This window comes from Oncorhynchus tshawytscha, linkage group LG10 (genome assembly GCF_018296145.1).
Source record: "Oncorhynchus tshawytscha isolate Ot180627B linkage group LG10, Otsh_v2.0, whole genome shotgun sequence".
NCBI classification, from domain to species: domain Eukaryota; kingdom Metazoa; phylum Chordata; class Actinopteri; order Salmoniformes; family Salmonidae; genus Oncorhynchus; species Oncorhynchus tshawytscha.
The window spans coordinates 36021550-36041973 of record NC_056438.1 but is presented as its reverse complement, the minus strand read 5'-3'; the positions used below and the strand labels follow the sequence as shown (position 1 = coordinate 36041973).

General features: G+C 41.9%; 1 protein-coding gene across 2 annotated transcripts in view; it reads left to right on the top strand.

Annotated features, from left to right (window-relative positions):
* Window positions 1-20424, top strand: part of LOC112260153 (anion exchange protein 2) — a 110689-nt gene that overhangs the window by 78313 nt on the left and 11952 nt on the right. For both annotated transcript variants that reach the window (XM_024435044.2, XM_024435043.2), the window contains one exon: window positions 16883-17136. In XM_024435044.2, coding sequence (XP_024290812.1) covers window positions 16883-17136 — 254 coding nt within the window. The remainder of the gene's footprint in view (window positions 1-16882; window positions 17137-20424) is intronic.

The window sequence follows — 20424 nt, the reverse complement described above, 5'->3', positions numbered from 1 at the left end:
TGAGTAATACAACCCGTTACTCTGCACCCCCATCTTACATATTATAGAGTAATACAACCCGTTACCTCTGCACCCCCATCTCACATATCATAGAGTAATAAAACCCGTTACCTCTGCACCCCCATCTTACATATTATAGAGTAATACAACCCGTTACCTCTGCACCCTCATCTTACATATCATAGAGTAATACAACCCGTTACCTCTGCACCCCATCTTACATATCATAGAGTAATACAACCCGTTACCTCTGCACCCCATCTTACATATCATAGAGTAATAAAACCTGTTACCTCTGCCCCCCATCTTACATATCATAGAGTAATACAACCCGTTACTCTGCACCCCCATCTTACATATCATAGAGTAATACAACCCGTTACCTCTGCACCCCCATCTTCCATATCATAGAGTAATACAACCCGTTACCTCTGCACCCCCATCTCACATATCATAGAGTAATACAACCCGTTAACTCTGCACCCCCATCTTACATATCATAGAGTAATACAACCCGTTACCTCTGCACCCCCATCTCACATATCATAGAGTAATACAACCCGTTACCTCTGCACCCCCATTTCACATATCATAGAGTAATACAACCCATTACCTCTTCACCCCCATCTTACATATCATAGAGTAATACAACCCGTTACTCTGCACCCCCATCTTACATATCATAGAGGTATACAACCCGTTACTCTGCACCCCCATCTCACATATCATAGAGTAAAACAACCCGTTACCTCTGCACCCCCATTTCACATATCATAGAGTAATACAACCCGTTACCTCTGCCCCCATCTTACATATCATAGAGTAATAAAACCCGTTAACCCCCATCTTACATATTATAGAGTAATACAACCCGTTACCTCTGCACCCTCATCTTACATATCATAGAGTAATACAACCCGTTACCTCTGCACCCCCATCTCACATATCATAGAGTAATACAACCCGTTACCTCTGCACCCCCATCTCACATATCATAGAGTAATACAACCCGTTACCTCTGCACCCCCATCTTACATATCATAGAGTAATACAACCCGTTACCTCTGCACCCCCTATCTCACATATCATAGAGTAATACAACCCGTTACCTCTGCACCCCCATTTCACATATCATTGAGTAATACAACCAGTTACTCTGCACCCCCATCTTACATATCATAGAGTAATACAACCCGTTACCTCTGCACCCCCATCTTACATATCATAGAGTAATAAACCCTGTTACCTCTATCTTACATATTATAGAGTAATACAACCCCGTTACCTCTGCACCCCCATCTTACATATTATAGAGTAATACAACCTGTTACCTCTGCACCCCCCATCTTACATATCATAGAGTAATACAACCCGTTACTCTGCACCCCCATCTTACATATCATAGAGTAATACAACCCGTTACTCACACCCCCATCTTACATATCATAGAGTAATACAACCCGTTACCTCTGCACCCCCATCTTACATATCATAGAGTAATACAACCCGTTACCTCTGCACCCCCATCTCACATATCATAGAGTAATAAAACCCGTTACCTCTGCACCCCCATCTTACATATTATAGAGTAATACAACCCGTTACCTCTGCACCCTCATCTTACATATCATAGAGTAATACAACCCGTTACCTCTGCACCCCCATCTTACATATCATAGAGTAATACAACCCGTTACCTCTGCACCCCTCAATCTTACATATCATAGAGTAATAAAACCTGTTACCTCTGCCCCCATCTTACATATCATAGAGTAATACAACCCGTTACCTCTGCACCCCCATCTTACATATCATAGAGTAATACAACCCGTTACCTCTGCACCCCCATCTTCCATATCATAGAGTAATACAACCCGTTACCTCTGCACCCCCATCTTACATATCATAGAGTAATACAACCCGTTACCTCTGCACCCCCATCTTACATATCATAGAGTAATACAACCCGTTACCTCTGCACCCCCATCTCACATATCATAGAGTAAAACAACCCGTTACCTCTGCACACCCATTTCACATATCATAGAGTAATACAACCCGTTACTCTGCACCCCAATCTTACATATCATAGAGTAATACAACCCGTTACTCTGCACCCCCATCTTACATATCATAGAGGTATACAACCCGTTACTCTGCACCTCCATCTTACATATCATAGAGTAATACAACCCGTTACCTCTGCACCCCCATCTTACATATTATAGAGTAATACAACCCGTTACCTCTGCACCCCCATCTTACATATCATAGAGTAATACAACCCGTTACTCTGCACCCCCATCTTACATATCATAGAGTAATACAACCCGTTACCTCTGCACCCCCATCTTACATATCATAGAGAGTAATACAACCCGTTACCTCTGCACCCCCATCTTACATATCATAGAGTAATACAACCCGTTACCTCTGCACCCCCATCTTACATATCATAGAGTAATACAACCCGTTACCTCTGCACCCCCATCTTACATATCATAGAGTAATACAACCCGTTACCTCTGCCCCCATCTCACATATCATAGAGTAATACAACCCGTTACCTCTGCACCCCCATCTTACATATTATAGAGTAATACAACCCGTTACTCTGCACCCCCATATTACATATTATAGAGTAATACAACCCGTTACCTCTGCACCCTCATCTTACATATCATAGAGTTCATACAACCCGTTACCTCTGCACCCCCATCTCACATACCATAGAGTAATACAACCCGTTACCTCTGCACCCCCATTTCACATATCATAGAGTAATACAACCGGTTACCTCTGCACCCCCATCTTACATATCATAGAGTAATACAACCCGTTACCTCTGCACCCCCATCTTACATATCATAGAGTAATACAACCCGTTACCTCTGCACCCTCATCTTACATATCATAGAGGTATACAACCCGTTACTCTGCACCCCCATCTTACATATCATAGAGTAATACAACCCGTTACCTCTGCACCCCCAATCTTACATATCATAGAGTAATAAAACCCGTTACCTCTGCACCCCCAATCTTACATATTATAGAGTAATACAACCTGTTACCTCTGCACCCCCATCTTACATATTATAGAGTAATACAACCCGTTACTCTGCACCCCCATCTTACATATCATAGAGTAATACAACCCGTTACCTCTGCACCCCCATCTTACATATCATAGAGTAATAAAACCTGTTACCTCTGCACCCCATCTTACATATTATAGAGTAATACAACCCGTTACCTCTGCACCCCCATCTTACATATTATAGAGTAATACAACCCGTTACTCTGCACCCCCATCTTACATATTATAGAGTAATACAACCCGTTACCTCTGCACCCTCATCTTACATATCATAGAGTAATACAACCCGTTACCTCTGCACCCCCATCTCACATATCATAGAGTAATACAACCCGTTACTCTGCACCCCATCTTACATATCATAGAGTAATACAACCCGTTACCTCTGCACCCCCATCTTACATATCATAGAGTAATACAACCCGTTACCTCTGCACCCCATCTTACATATCATAGAGTAATACAACCCGTTACTCTGCACCCCATCTTACATATCATAGAGTAATACAACCCGTTACCTCTGCACCCCCAATCTTACATATCATAGAGTAATACAACCCGTTACCTCTGCACCCCCATCTTACATATCATAGAGTAATACAACCCGTTACCTCTGCACCCCCATCTTACATATCATAGAGTAATACAACCAGTTACTCTGCACCCCCATCTTACATATCATAGAGTAATACAACCCGTTACCTCTGCACCCCCATCTTACATATCATAGAGTAATAAAACCTGTTACCTCTGCACCCCCATCTTACATATTATAGAGTAATACAACCCGTTACCTCTGCACCCCATCTTACATATCATAGAGTAATACAACCCGTTACCTCTGCACCCCCATCTTACATATCATAGAGTAATACAACCCGTTACCTCTGCACCCCCATCTTACATATCATAGAGTAATACAACCCGTTACTCTGCACCCCCATCTTACATATCATAGAGTAATACAACCCGTTACCTCTGCACCCTCATCTTACATATCATAGAGGTATACAACCCGTTACCTCTGCACCCTCATCTTACATATCATAGAGTAATACAACCCGTTACCTCTGCACCCCATCTTACATATCATAGAGTAATACAACCCGTTACCTCTGCACCCCCATCTTACATATCATAGAGTAATACAACCTGTTACCTCTGCACCCCCATCTTACATATTATAGAGTAATACAACCCGTTACCTCTGCACCCCCATCTTACATATTATAGAGTAATACAACCCGTTACCTCTGCACCCCCATCTTACATATTATAGAGTAATACAACCCGTTACCTCTGCACCCTCATCTTACATATCATAGAGTAATACAACCCGTTACCTCTGCACCCCCATCTTACATATCATAGAGTAATACAACCAGTTACCTCTGCACCCCCATCTTACATATCATAGAGTAATAAAACCCGTTACCTCTGCACCCCCATCTTACATATCATAGAGTAATAAAACCTGTTACCTCTGCACCCCCATCTTACATATTATAGAGTAATACAACCCGTTACCTCTGCACCCTCATCTTACATATTATAGAGTAATACAACCCGTTACTCTGCACCCCCATATTACATATTATAGAGTAATACAACCCGTTACCTCTGCACCCTCATCTTACATATCATAGAGTAATACAACCCGTTACCTCTGCACCCCCATCTCACATATCATAGAGTAATACAACCCGTTACTCTGCACCCCCATCTTACATATCATAGAGTAATACAACCCGTTACCTCTGCACCCCCATCTTACATATCATAGAGTAATACAACCCGTTACCTCTGCACCCTCATCTTACATATCATAGAGAGTAATACAACCGTTACTCTGCACCCCATCTTACATATCATAGAGTAATACAACCCGTTACCTCTGCACCCCCAATCTTACATATCATAGAATACAACCCGTTACCTCTGCACCCCCATCTCACATATCATAGAGTAATACAACCCGTTACCTCTGCACCCCATTTCACATATCATAGAGTAATACAACCAGTTACTCTGCACCCCCATCTTACATATCATAGAGTAATACAACCCGTTACCTCTGCACCCCCAATCTTACATATCATAGAGTAATAAAACCTGTTACCTCTGCACCCCCAATCTTACATATCATAGAGTAATACAACCCGTTACCGCTGCACCCCCATCTCGCATTTCATAGAATAAAACAACCTGTTACCTCTGCACCCCCATTTCACATATCATAGAGTAATACAACCCGTTACCTCTGCACCCTCATCTCACATATCATAGAGTTATACAACCCGTTACCTCTGCATCCCCATCTTACATATTATAGATTAATACAACCCGTTACCTCAGCACCCTCATCTTAAATATCATAGAGTAATACAACCCGTTACCTCTGCACCCCCATCTTACATATCATAGAGTAATACAACCCGTTACCTCTGCCCCCCATCTTACATATCATAGAGTAATACAACCCGTTACCTCTGCACCCCCAATCTTACATATCATAGAGTAATAAAACCTGTTACCTCTGCACCCCCATCTTACATATTATAGAGTAATACAACCCGTTACCTCTGCACCCCCATCTTACATATTATAGAGTAATACAACCGTTACTCTGCACCCCCATCTTACATATTATAGAGTAATACAACCCGTTACCTCTGCACCCTCATCTTACATATCATAGAGTAATACAACCCGTTACCTCTGCACCCCCATCTTACATATCATAGAGTAATACAACCAGTTACCTCTGCACCCCCATCTTACATATCATAGAGTAATAAAACCCGTTACCTCTGCACCCCCAATCTTACATATTATAGAGTAATACAACCCGTTACCTCTGCACCCTCATCTTACATATCATAGAGTAATACAACCCGTTACCTCTGCACCCCCATCTCACATATCATAGAGTAATACAACCCGTTACCTCTGCACCCCCATCTTACATATCATAGAGTAATACAACCCGTTACCTCTGCACCCCCATCTTACATATCATAGAGTAATACAACCCGTTACCTCTGCACCCCCATCTTACATATCATAGAGTAATAAACCTGTTACCTCTGCACCCCCATCTTACATATTATAGAGTAATACAACCCGTTACCTCTGCACCCCCATCTTACATATTATAGAGTAATACAACCCGTTACCTCTGCACCCCCATCTTACATATTATAGAGTAATACAACCCGTTACCTCTGCACCCTCATCTTACATATCATAGAGTAATACAACCCGTTACCTCTGCACCCCATCTTACATATCATAGAGTAATACAACCCGTTACTCTGCACCCCATCTTACATATCATAGAGTAATACAACCCGTTACCTCTGCACCCCCATCTTACATATCATAGAGTAATACAACCCGTTACCTCTGCACCCTCATCTTACATATCATAGAGGTATACAACCCGTTACTCTGCACCCCATCTTACATATCATAGAGTAATATCTTACATATCATAGAGTAATACAACCCGTTACCTCTGCACCCCCATCTCACATATCATAGAGTAATACAACCCGTTACCTCTGCACCCCCATTTCACATATAGAGTAATACAACCCGTTACCTCTGCACCCCCATCTTACATATCATAGAGTAATACAACCCGTTACCTCTGCACCCCCATCTCACATATCATAGAGTAATACAACCCGTTACCTCTGCACCCCCATTTCACATATCATTGAGTAATACAACCAGTTACTCTGCACCCCCATCTTACATATCATAGAGTAATACAACCCGTTACTCTGCACCCCCAATCTTACATATCATAGAGTAATAAAACCTGTTACCTCTGCACCCCCATCTTACATATTATAGAGTAATACAACCCGTTACCTCTGCACCCCCATCTTACATATTATAGAGTAATACAACCCGTTACCTCTGCACCCCCATTTCACATATCATAGAGTAATACAACCCGTTACCTCTGCACCCCCATCTTACATATCATAGAGTAATACAACCCGTTACCTCTGCACCCCCATCTTACATATCATAGAGTAATACAACCCGTTACCTCTGCACCCTCATCTTACATATCATAGAGGTATACAACCCGTTACCTCTGCACCCTCATCTTACATATCATAGAGTAATACAACCCGTTACCTCTGCACCCCCATCTTACATATCATAGAGTAATACAACCCGTTACCTCTGCACCCCCATCTTACATATCATAGAGTAATAAACCTGTTACCTCTGCACCCCCAATCTTACATATTATAGAGTAATACAACCCGTTACCTCTGCACCCCCATCTTACATATTATAGAGTAATACAACTCGTTACTCTGCACCCCCATCTTACATATTATAGAGTAATACAACCCGTTACCTCTGCACCCTCATCTTACATATCATAGAGTAATACAACCCGTTCCTCTGCACCCCCAATATTACATATCATCGAGTAATACAACCAGTTACCTCTGCACCCCCATCTTACATATCATAGAGTAATAAAACCCGTTACCTCTGCACCCCCATCTTACATATCATAGAGTAATACAACCCGTTACCTCTGCACCCCTCATCTTACATATCATAGAGTAATACAACCCGTTACCTCTGCACCCCCATCTCACATATCATAGAGTAATACAACCCGTTACCTCTGCACCCCCCATCTTACATATCATAGAGTAATACAACCCGTTACCTCTGCACCCCCATCTTACATATCATAGAGTAATACAACCCGTTACCTCTGCACCCCCAATCTTACATATCATAGAGTAATAAAACCTGTTACCTCTGCACCCCCAATCTTACATATTATAGAGTAATACAACCCGTTACCTCTGCACCCCCATCTTACATATTATAGAGTAATACAACCCGTTACTCTGCACCCCATCTTACATATTATAGAGTAATACAACCGTTACCTCTGCACCCTCATCTTACATATCATAGAGTAATACAACCCGTTACCTCTGCACCCCCATCTCACATATCATAGAGTAATACAACCCGTTACCTCTGCACCCCCATCTTACATATCATAGAGTAATACAACCCGTTACCTCTGCACCCCCATCTTACATATCATAGAGTAATACAACCGTTACCTCTGCCGCTCATCTTACATATCATAGAGGTATACAACCCGTTACTCTGCACCCCATCTTACATATCATAGAGTAATACAACCCGTTACCTCTGCACCCCCATCTTACATATCATAGAGTAATACAACCGTTACCTCTGCACCCCCATCTCACATATCATAGAGTAATACAACCCGTTACCTCTGCACCCCCATTTCACATATCATTGAGTAATACAACCAGTTACTCTGCACCCCATCTTACATATCATAGAGTAATACAACCCGTTACCTCTGCACCCCCAATCTTACATATCATAGAGTAATAAAACCTGTTACCTCTGCACCCCCAATCTTACATATTATAGAGTAATACAACCCGTTACCTCTGCACCCCCATCTTACATATTATAGAGTAATACAACCCGTTACCTCTGCACCCCCATTTCACATATCATAGAGTAATACAACCCGTTACCTCTGCACCCCCATCTTACATATCATAGAGTAATACAACCCGTTACCTCTGCACCCCCATCTTACATATCATAGAGTAATACAACCCGTTACCTCTGCACCCTCATCTTACATATCATAGAGGTATACAACCGTTACCTCTGCACCCTCATCTTACATATCATAGAGTAATACAACCGTTACCTCTGCACCCCCATCTTACATATCATAGAGTAATACAACCCGTTACCTCTGCACCCCCATCTTACATATCATAGAGTAATAAAACCTGTTAACCCCCAATCTTACATATTATAGAGTAATACAACCCGTTACCTCTGCACCCCCATCTTACATATTATAGAGTAATACAACCCGTTACTCTGCACCCCCATCTTACATATTATAGAGTAATACAACCCGTTACCTCTGCACCCTCATCTTACATATCATAGAGTAATACAACCCGTTCCTCTGCACCCCCAATATTACATATCATCGAGTAATACAACCAGTTACCTCTGCACCCCCATCTTACATATCATAGAGTAATAAAACCCGTTACCTCTGCACCCCCAATCTTACATATCATAGAGTAATAAAACCTGTTACCTCTGCACCCCCATCTTACATATTATAGAGTAATACAACCCGTTACCTCTGCACCCCCATCTTACATATTATAGAGTAATACAACCCGTTACTCTGCACCCCCATCTTACATATTATAGAGTAATACAACCCGTTACCTCTGCACCCTCATCTTACATATCATAGAGTAATACAACCCGTTACCTCTGCACCCCCATCTTCACATATCATAGAGTAATACAACCCGTTACCTCTGCACCCCATCTTACATATCATAGAGTAATACAACCCGTTACCTCTGCACCCCCATCTTACATATCATAGAGTAATACAACCCGTTACCTCTGCACCTCATCTTACATATCATAGAGTAATACAACCCGTTACCTCTGCAACCCCATCTTACATATCATAGAGTAATACAACCCGTTACCTCTGCACCCCCAATCTTACATATCATAGAGTAATACAACCCGTTACCTCTGCACCCCCATCTCACATATCATAGAGTAATACAACCCGTTACCTCTGCACCCCCATTTCACATATCATTGAGTAATACAACCAGTTACTCTGCACCCCCATCTTACATATCATAGAGTAATACAACCCGTTACTTCTGCACCCCCAATCTTACATATCATAGAGTAATAAAACCTGTTACCTCTGCACCCCCAATCTTACATATTATAGAGTAATACAACCCGTTACCTCTGCACCCCCATCTTACATATTATAGAGTAATACAACCCGTTACCTCTGCACCCCCATTTCACATATCATAGAGTAATACAACCCGTTACCTCTGCACCCCCATCTTACATATCATAGAGTAATACAACCCGTTACTCACACCCCCATCTTACATATCATAGAGTAATACAACCCGTTACCTCTGCACCCTCATCTTACATATCATAGAGGTATACAACCCGTTACCTCTGCACCCTCATCTTACATATCATAGAGTAATACAACCCGTTACCTCTGCACCCCCATCTTACATATCATAGAGTAATACAACCCGTTACCTCTGCACCCCCAATCTTACATATCATAGAGTAATAAAACCTGTTACCTCTGCACCCCCAATCTTACATATTATAGAGTAATACAACCCGTTACCTCTGCACCCCATCTTACATATTATAGAGTAATACAACCGTTACCTCTGCACCCCCATCTTACATATTATAGAGTAATACAACCCGTTACCTCTGCACCCTCATCTTACATATCATAGAGTAATACAACCCGTTCCTCTGCACCCCCAATATTACATATCATCGAGTAATACAACCAGTTACCTCTGCACCCCCATCTTACATATCATAGAGTAATAAAACCCGTTACCTCTGCACCCCCAATCTTACATATTATAGAGTAATACAACCCGTTACCTCTGCACCCTCATCTTACATATCATAGAGTAATACAACCCGTTACCTCTGCACCCCCATCTCACATATCATAGAGTAATACAACCCGTTACCTCTGCACCCCCATCTCACATATCATAGAGTAATACAACCCGTTACCTCTGCACCCCCATCTTACATATCATAGAGTAATACAACCCGTTACCTCTGCCCCCATCTCACATATCATAGAGTAATACAACCCGTTACCTCTGCACCCATTTCACATATCATTGAGTAATACAACCAGTTACTCTGCACCCCCATCTTACATATCATAGAGTAATACAACCCGTTACTTCTGCACCCCCAATCTTACATATCATAGAGTAATAAAACCTGTTACCTCTGCACCCCCAATCTTACATATTATAGAGTAATACAACCCGTTACCTCTGCACCCCCATTTCACATATCATAGAGTAATACAACCCGTTACCTCTGCACCCCCATCTTACATATCATAGAGTAATACAACCCGTTACTCACACCCCCATCTTACATATCATAGAGTAATACAACCCGTTACCTCTGCACCCTCATCTTACATATCATAGAGGTATACAACCCGTTACTCTGCACCCCCATCTTACATATCATAGAGTAATACAACCCGTTACCTCTGCACCCCCAATCTTACATATCATAGAGTAATAAAACCCATTACCGCTGCACCCCCAATCTCACATATTATAGAGTAATACAACCCGTTACCTCTGCACCCTCATCTTACATATCATAGAGTTATACAACCCGTTACCTCTGCACCCCCATCTTACATATCATAGAGTAATACAACCCGTTACCTCTGCACCCCCAATCTTACATATCATAGAGTAATAAAACCTGTTACCTCTGCACCCCCAATCTTACATATTATAGAGTAATACAACCCGTTACCTCTGCACCCCCATCTTACATATCATAGAGGTATACAACCCGTTACTCACACCCCCAATCTTACATATCATAGAGTAATAAAACCCATTACCGCTGCACCCCCAATCTTACATATTATAGAGTAATACAACCCGTTACCTCTGCACCCTCATCTTACATATCATAGAGTAATACAACCCATTACCTCTGCACCCCCATCTCACATATCATAGAGTAATACAACCCGTTCCTCTGCACCCCCAATCTTACATATCATAGAGTAATACAACCAGTTACCTCTGCACCCCCATCTTACATATCATAGAGTAATACAACCCGTTACCTCTGCACCCCCAATCTTACATATCATAGAGTAATAAAACCCGTTACCTCTGCACCCCCAATCTTACATATTATAGAGTAATACAACCCGTTACCTCTGCACCCTCATCTTACATATCATAGAGTAATACAACCCGTTACCTCTGCACCCCCATCTCACATATCATAGAGTAATACAACCCGTTACCTCTGCACCCCCATCTCACATATCATAGAGTAATACAACCGTTACCTCTGCACCCCCATCTTACATATCATAGAGTAATACAACCCGTTACCTCTGCACCCCTATCTCACATATCATAGAGTAATACAACCCGTTACCTCTGCACCCCCATTTCACATATCATTGAGTAATACAACCAGCTACTCTGCACCCCCATCTTACATATCATAGAGTAATACAACCCGTTACTTCTGCACCCCCAATCTTACATATCATAGAGTAATAAAACATGTTACCTCTGCACCCCCAATCTTACATATTATAGAGTAATACAACCCGTTACTCTGCACCCCCATCTTACATATCATAGAGGTATACAACCCGTTACTCACACCCCCATCTTACATATCATAGAGTAATACAACCCGTTACCTCTGCACCCCCATCTTACATATTATAGAGTAATACAACCCGTTACCTCTGCACCCCCATCTCACATATCATCGAGTAATAAAACCCGTTACCGCTGCACCCCCAATCTTACATATTATAGAGTAATACAACCCGTTACCTCTGCACCCTCATCTTACATATCATAGAGTAATACAACCCGTTACCTCTGCACCCCATCTTACATATCATAGAGTAATACAACCCGTTACCTCTGCACCCTCAATCTTACATATCATAGAGTAATAAAACCTGTTACCTCTGCACCCCCAATCTTACATATTATAGAGTAATACAACCCGTTACCTCTGCACCCCCATCTTACATATTATAGAGTAATACAACCCGTTACTCTGCACCCCCATCTTACATATTATAGAGTAATACAACCCGTTACCTCTGCACCCTCATCTTACATATCATAGAGTAATACAACCCGTTACCTCTGCACCCCCATCTCACATATCATAGAGTAATACAACCCGTTACTCTGCACCCCATCTTACATATCATAGAGTAATACAACCCGTTACCTCTGCACCCCCATCTTACATATCATAGAGTAATACAACCCGTTACCTCTGCACCTCATCTTACATATCATAGAGGTAATACAACCGTTACTCTGCAACCCCATCTTACATATCATAGAGTAATACAAATCTTACATATCATAGAGTAATAAAACCCGTTACCTCTGCACCCCCAATCTTACATATTATAGAGTAATACAACCCGTTACCTCTGCACTCCAATCTCACATATCATAGAGTAATACAACCCGTTACCTCTGGACCCCCATCTCACATACCATAGAGTAATACAACCCGTTACCTCTGCACCCCCATTTCACATATCATAGAGTAATACAACCCGTTACCTCTGCACCCTCATCTTACATATCATAGAGTAATACAACCCGTTACCTCTGCACCCCCATCTCACATATCATAGAGTAATACAACCCGTTACCTCTGCACCCCCATCTCACATATCATAGAGTAATACAACCCGTTACCTCTGCACCCCCATCTTACATATCATAGAGTAATACAACCCGTTACCTCTGCCCCCATCTCACATATCATAGAGTAATACAACCCGTTACCTCTGCACCCCCATTTCACATATCATTGAGTAATACAACCAGTTACTCTGCACCCCCATCTTACATATCATAGAGTAATACAACCCGTTACTTCTGCATCCCCAATCTTACATATCATAGAGTAATAAAACCTGTTACCTCTGCACCCCCAATCTTACATATTATAGAGTAATACAACCCGTTACCTCTGCACCCCCATCTTACATATCATAGAGTAATACAACCCGTTACCTCTGCACCCCATCTTACATATCATAGAGTAATACAACCCGTTACTCACACCCCCATCTTACATATCATAGAGTAATACAACCCGTTACCTCTGCACCCTCATCTTACATATCATAGAGGTATACAACCCGTTACTCTGCACCCCCATCTTACATATCATAGAGTAATACAACCCGTTACCTCTGCACCCCCAATCTTACATATCATAGAGTAATAAAACCCATTACCGCTGCACCCCCAATCTTACATATTATAGAGTAATACAACCCGTTACCTCTGCACCCTCATCTTACATATCATAGAGTTATACAACCCGTTACCTCTGCACCCCCATCTTACATATCATAGAGTAATACAACCCGTTACCTCTGCACCCCCAATCTTACATATCATAGAGTAATAAAACCTGTTACCTCTGCACCCCAATCTTACATATTATAGAGTAATACAACCCGTTACCTCTGCACCCCATCTTACATATCATAGAGGTATACAACCCGTTACTCTGCACCCCCAATCTTACATATCATAGAGTAATAAAACCCATTACCGCTGCACCCCCATCTTACATATTATAGAGTAATACAACCCGTTACCTCTGCACCCTCATCTTACATATCATAGAGTAATACAACCCGTTACCTCTGCACCCCCATCTCACATATCATAGAGTAATACAACCCGTTCCTCTGCACCCCCAATCTTACATATCATAGAGTAATACAACCAGTTACCTCTGCACCCCCATCTTACATATCATAGAGTAATACAACCCGTTACCTCTGCACCCCCAATCTTACATATCATAGAGTAATAAAACCCGTTACCTCTGCACCCCCAATCTTACATATTATAGAGTAATACAACCCGTTACCTCTGCACCCTCATCTTACATATCATAGAGTAATACAACCCGTTACCTCTGCACCCCCATCTCACATATCATAGAGTAATACAACCCGTTACCTCTGCACCCCCATCTCACATATCATAGAGTAATACAACCCGTTACCTCTGCACCCCCATCTTACATATCATAGAGTAATACAACCCGTTACCTCTGCACCCCATCTCACATATCATAGAGTAATACAACCCGTTACCTCTGCACCCCCATTTCACATATCATTGAGTAATACAACCAGTTACTCTGCACCCCCATCTTACATATCATAGAGTAATACAAGCCGTTACTCTGCCCCCATCTTACATATCATAGAGTAATAAAACATGTTACCTCTGCACCCCAATCTTACATATTATAGAGTAATACAACCCGTTACTCTGCACCCCCATCTTACATATCATAGAGGTATACAACCCGTTACTCACACCCCCATCTTACATATCATAGAGTAATACAACCCGTTACCTCTGCACCCCCCATCTTACATATTATAGAGTAATACAACCCGTTACCTCTGCACCCCCATCTCACATATCATCGAGTAATAAAACCCGTTACCGCTGCACCCCCAATCTTACATATTATAGAGTAATACAACCCGTTACCTCTGCACCCTCATCTTACATATCATAGAGTAATACAACCCGTTACCTCTGCACCCCCATCTTACATATCATAGAGTAATACAACCCGTTACCTCTGCACCCTCAATCTTACATATCATAGAGTAATAAAACCTGTTACCTCTGCACCCCCAATCTTACATATCATAGAGTAATACAACCCGTTACTCACACCCCCATCTTACATATTATAGAGTAATACAACCCGTTACTCTGCACCCCCATCTTACATATTATAGAGTAATACAACCCGTTACCTCTGCACCCTCATCTTACATATCATAGAGTAATACAACCCGTTACCTCTGCACCCCCATCTCACATATCATAGAGTAATACAACCCGTTACTCTGCACCCCATCTTACATATCATAGAGTAATACAACCCGTTACCTCTGCACCCCCATCTTACATATCATAGAGTAATACAACCCGTTACCTCTGCACGCTCATCTTACATATCATAGAGGTATACAACCCGTTACTCTGCAACCCCATCTTACATATCATAGAGTAATACAACCCGTTACCTCTGCACCCCCAATCTTACATATCATAGAGTAATAAAACCCGTTACCTCTGCACCCCCAATCTTACATATTATAGAGTAATACAACCCGTTACCTCTGCACCCTCATCTTACATATCATAGAGTAATACAACCCGTTACCTCTGCACCCCATCTCACATATCATAGAGTAATACAACCCGTTACCTCTGCACCCCCATCTCACATATCATAGAGTAATACAACCCGTTACCTCTGCACCCCCATCTTACATATCATAGAGTAATACAACCCGTTACCTCTGCACCCCCATCTCACATATCATAGAGTAATACAACCCGTTACCTCTGCACCCCCATTTCACATATCATTGAGTAATACAACCAGTTACTCTGCACCCCCATCTTACATATCATAGAGTAATACAACCCGTTACTTCTGCACCCCCAATCTTACATATCATAGAGTAATAAAACCTGTTACCTCTGCACCCCCAATCTTACATATTATAGAGTAATACAACCCGTTACCTCTGCACCCCCATCTTACATATTATAGAGTAATACAACCCGTTACCTCTGCACGCCCATCTTACATATCATAGAGTAATACAACCCGTTACCTCTGCACCCTCATCTTACATATTATAGAGTAATACAACCCGTTACCTCTGCACCCCCATCTTACATGTCATAGAGTAATACAACCCGTTACCTCTGCACCCTCATCTTACATATCATAGAGTAATACAACCCGTTACCTCTGCACCCTCATCTTACATATTATAGAGTAATACAACCCGTTACCTCTGCACCCCCATCTTACATGTCATAGAGTAATACAACCCGTTACCTCTGCACCCTCATCTTACATATCATAGAGTAATACAAGTCATCTCTCTCTCTCCCTACCCCCTCACTCTCTCTCCTTCACTCAATGCCTCTCCCTCCACATTCCTCTCTTTTTATACACTCTTTCTCTCTTTGGTCTATCTCCTTCCGTCAGGCTGATAGTCAGTAAGAAGGAACGGATGCTGTTGAAGGGCTCCGGCTTCCACCTGGACCTGCTCATCATCGTGGCCATAGGTGGGGTTTCGGCCCTGTTCGGCCTGCCCTGGTTGGCCGCCGCCACCGTGCGTTCTGTTACTCACGCAAACGCCCTTACCGTCATGAGCAAGGCGGTGGCCCCCGGCGACAAGCCCCGTATCCATGAAGTGAAAGAGCAAAGGGTGACGGGCTTCCTCGTAGCTCTGTTTGTCGGTAGGCATGACCCCTCTAACTTAGTGCCAAGGACTAAATCCAGAGTAGGGTCGCAAAATTCCAGAAACTTTCCCAAATTGCACAGGTTTTCCAAAAATCACATTTTCACATGTGAAATAGTTGTTTTCACATGTTGGGTTAAGATTTCACGTGAAACCATATTTTCACGTGAGTAGAATAACATGTTTTCAATCACATGAAAACTCCACTTGAAAATGGCACTTTGATATGTGGAATTGCAAATTCCCATGTGTGGTTGAAATGATGTTCACCCCACATGTGAAAAGATGTTGCAGGAGCAATGTTTCCACCATTGGAATTAGGGTGACCACATCTAAAATGGTCAAATACGGGACAAGGGAAAGATTTTGCAGGACATTTGAGGAACAGTGGACAGAATACATTTCTTGGGGGTAGGTTAATGGATCACGTTCAAATTGCCCCGTATTGGCTCTGCTCATGCCGGCTCTGAGTCTGTGAGTATCCATAGCAATGGCTCTGCTTTGGCTGCTCTGCTCAATGAAGAGACATGAGAGAGCAATTAGCTGTTAGCAACTTTTCGTCAATCTAAACTCTAACAAAATTCAAGAGCATTGTTATTTTCTGTGAAATGATCTCTCCTGTTTTATTTTTGGCAAGGTTAAATCACTGTTGTGACACCTTGCAATGATCTTAGTCAGATATGACTGCGGCGCAGCAGAGCACGAGCAAATGGTTCAGCTTCAAAATCTGTGAAAAAACACGTCCTATCTGGCCCCAACCCAATTTATAATGTCTGGGTCCGTCAGACGGGTTGCGTAGTAGAGCTTTACAAGGAAGTGGCCCCTGGCGATAAGCCCCGTATCCAGGAATTGAAAGAGCAGAGGGTGACATGCTTCCTTATTGCTCCGTTCGTTGGTAGGCTTGACCCATCTAACTTAGGGCCAAGGCCTAACTTGAGAGTAGGTTCGCAAAATTCCAGAAACTTTCCCAAAATGCACAGGTTTTCAAAAAATCCTGGTTGGAGGATCTCCCTGGAATTAGGAGGGAATAAGCAGGGAGATGATCCTCCAACTGTGAATCCTACAACCAGGATTTATGGAACACCTGGGAAGTTTGGGAACGGTTCTGGAGTTTTACAACCTTACTCCCCCTACAAAAAAACACATGTCAAATTTGCAGTTTCATATGTGAAATATCTGTTTTCACATTTACTGAATTTAGAGTTCACGTGTTAACACCACCTTTTTACATGTGAGGAGAATAATGTTTCACATGTTAAAAACATTCACATGTGATAATCGGATATGCACTTTCACAAATGTAAAAAAAAAAAAACTTTGTATGAATATCTGACTTTCACATGTGGAATTGTATTTTCACATGTGAAAATCTAATTTGCGGTTTCACATGTAAGAATCCTCCACATGTGAAAATCTCATGTGGGGTTGAAATAATGATATTCTTCTCACATGTGAAAAGATGGTGTTAGTGTGTTGCAGTAGCAATGTTTCCACCGTTGGAATTAGGGTGACCACATCTGGGGAAAAAACTAATGCGGGACAAGGGAATGATTTTGCGGGACATTCGAGGAACAGTGGACAGATCCTTATTTTGGGGGGCAGGTTAATGGAACACATTCAAATGGCGACATAGTTCTGCACTGTTTGTTAAGGGCTTGTAAGTAAGCATTTCACAGTAAAGTCTACACTTGTTGTATTCGGGGCATGTGACAAATAAAGATTGATTTGATAGTTCTGCTGTATGAAGGCCACTGCTTGTTAAACAGGTAATATTTATTTGCTGCATCCATTTTTGGATTTATAAATTCATTATATGTATCCATTTATTCTTCAAGAATATAACGTATAAATGCCTCATGAGCTTAGTCCAACTGTTCTGTAACCCATTAGAACCCAAAATATAAGCTTGATTTAAGCCAAAGTAAATGTAAACAAACACGTGTATATAGCCTTAAAACATTGTTAAAAATTTAATTTTTATATAATGGATGGTCAGTCCTTGTATCCATAGCATCGTCAATGGATTAGTGTGTTTGCATTTCTCCAGCCCCATCCCTCATCTTTTTATCGAAACTGGCGGGGACAGTGGCGATTTTATCATGTAAATCTTGGTGGGGAAAACAAAACAAAAAAATGTAGATTCTCGCCAGCAGAGCCACTACACAACACTAAACAATACATGAATTGCACTATAACGGTGAAAAACAGTGTCCACAAACTGTTGGGGCCTACATAAAGCTGTCCCAACAGCAGAGCTTTCTTTTTAGCACTATGGAGTGAATCCTTACCACAGCTGCACCTGGCTATCAGCAGTCTTAATTCAGCCTCATTTATTGCCTTTTCAACAAACATAGCTGACAATTAAGATGTACAAACTACGACACTATCATGACGTGGCCCTTTCTGGGTGTAGATCGTGGCTTCCCCCCCCCTCCTCACTCTCTCTCCTAAACCAGGTTCAGCACCTCAGGTCATAAATGCAGGGTAGAACCTACCATGCAGTATTCAGAGAGAGAGCGAGAACGAAGGACTTCACTTTGCCAAACTCCTAAATCCCCAAAATGGGAGAATGAAACATTCGTTATGGTTTTGAGAATGTGGGAATGATCCGTGTACACTTACGGGATAGTTATGTTGAGTGTGTTTCATTTGGTGATCTCATGAAGGACAGGAAACACACATAACGCTTTCTCTTAAAGTGTACATTTCCCAGCTGTCAGGTTTGCATCTAAATATTGTGAAACGGATGTGTTTAAACATGAAACTATTTATTAAAAGATGTAATGTGATGTTAAGAACTAGTCCGTGGCCACACCCTCGTGAGCCCAGTCATTAGGCGTCACGGAACCGTCTCTTTTCTACTGAAACATATAAAACCCACCCCTGATGAAATTCACACCAGACCACGCAAACCCCGGTGTGAGCTAAAGTTGCAAATGATTGAATTTCTAAGACCGAAACATGCGGGGTGATGCTGGTATGTGAAGTGGTTTAAACTACAACTCTACCAAAAGACAAGACTATACCACGTGGAGCATTGGCTACACGGCTGGAAATGGTTCAACTTGATTCCAACAGAATAAGGGCAAATCTTAGACACAATTACTAGTCTGCAGCTATAAATTACGTAAACCTAGGACGAGAATACAGACAACCACCGAAGCATCCATTCTATTCTACTCTGAAGTATCCATTCTAACCACCTACAGGACGATCGATATATTTACACGGGCGTAAATATACAGTTGAAGTCGGAAGTTTACATACACTTAAGTTGGAGTCATTA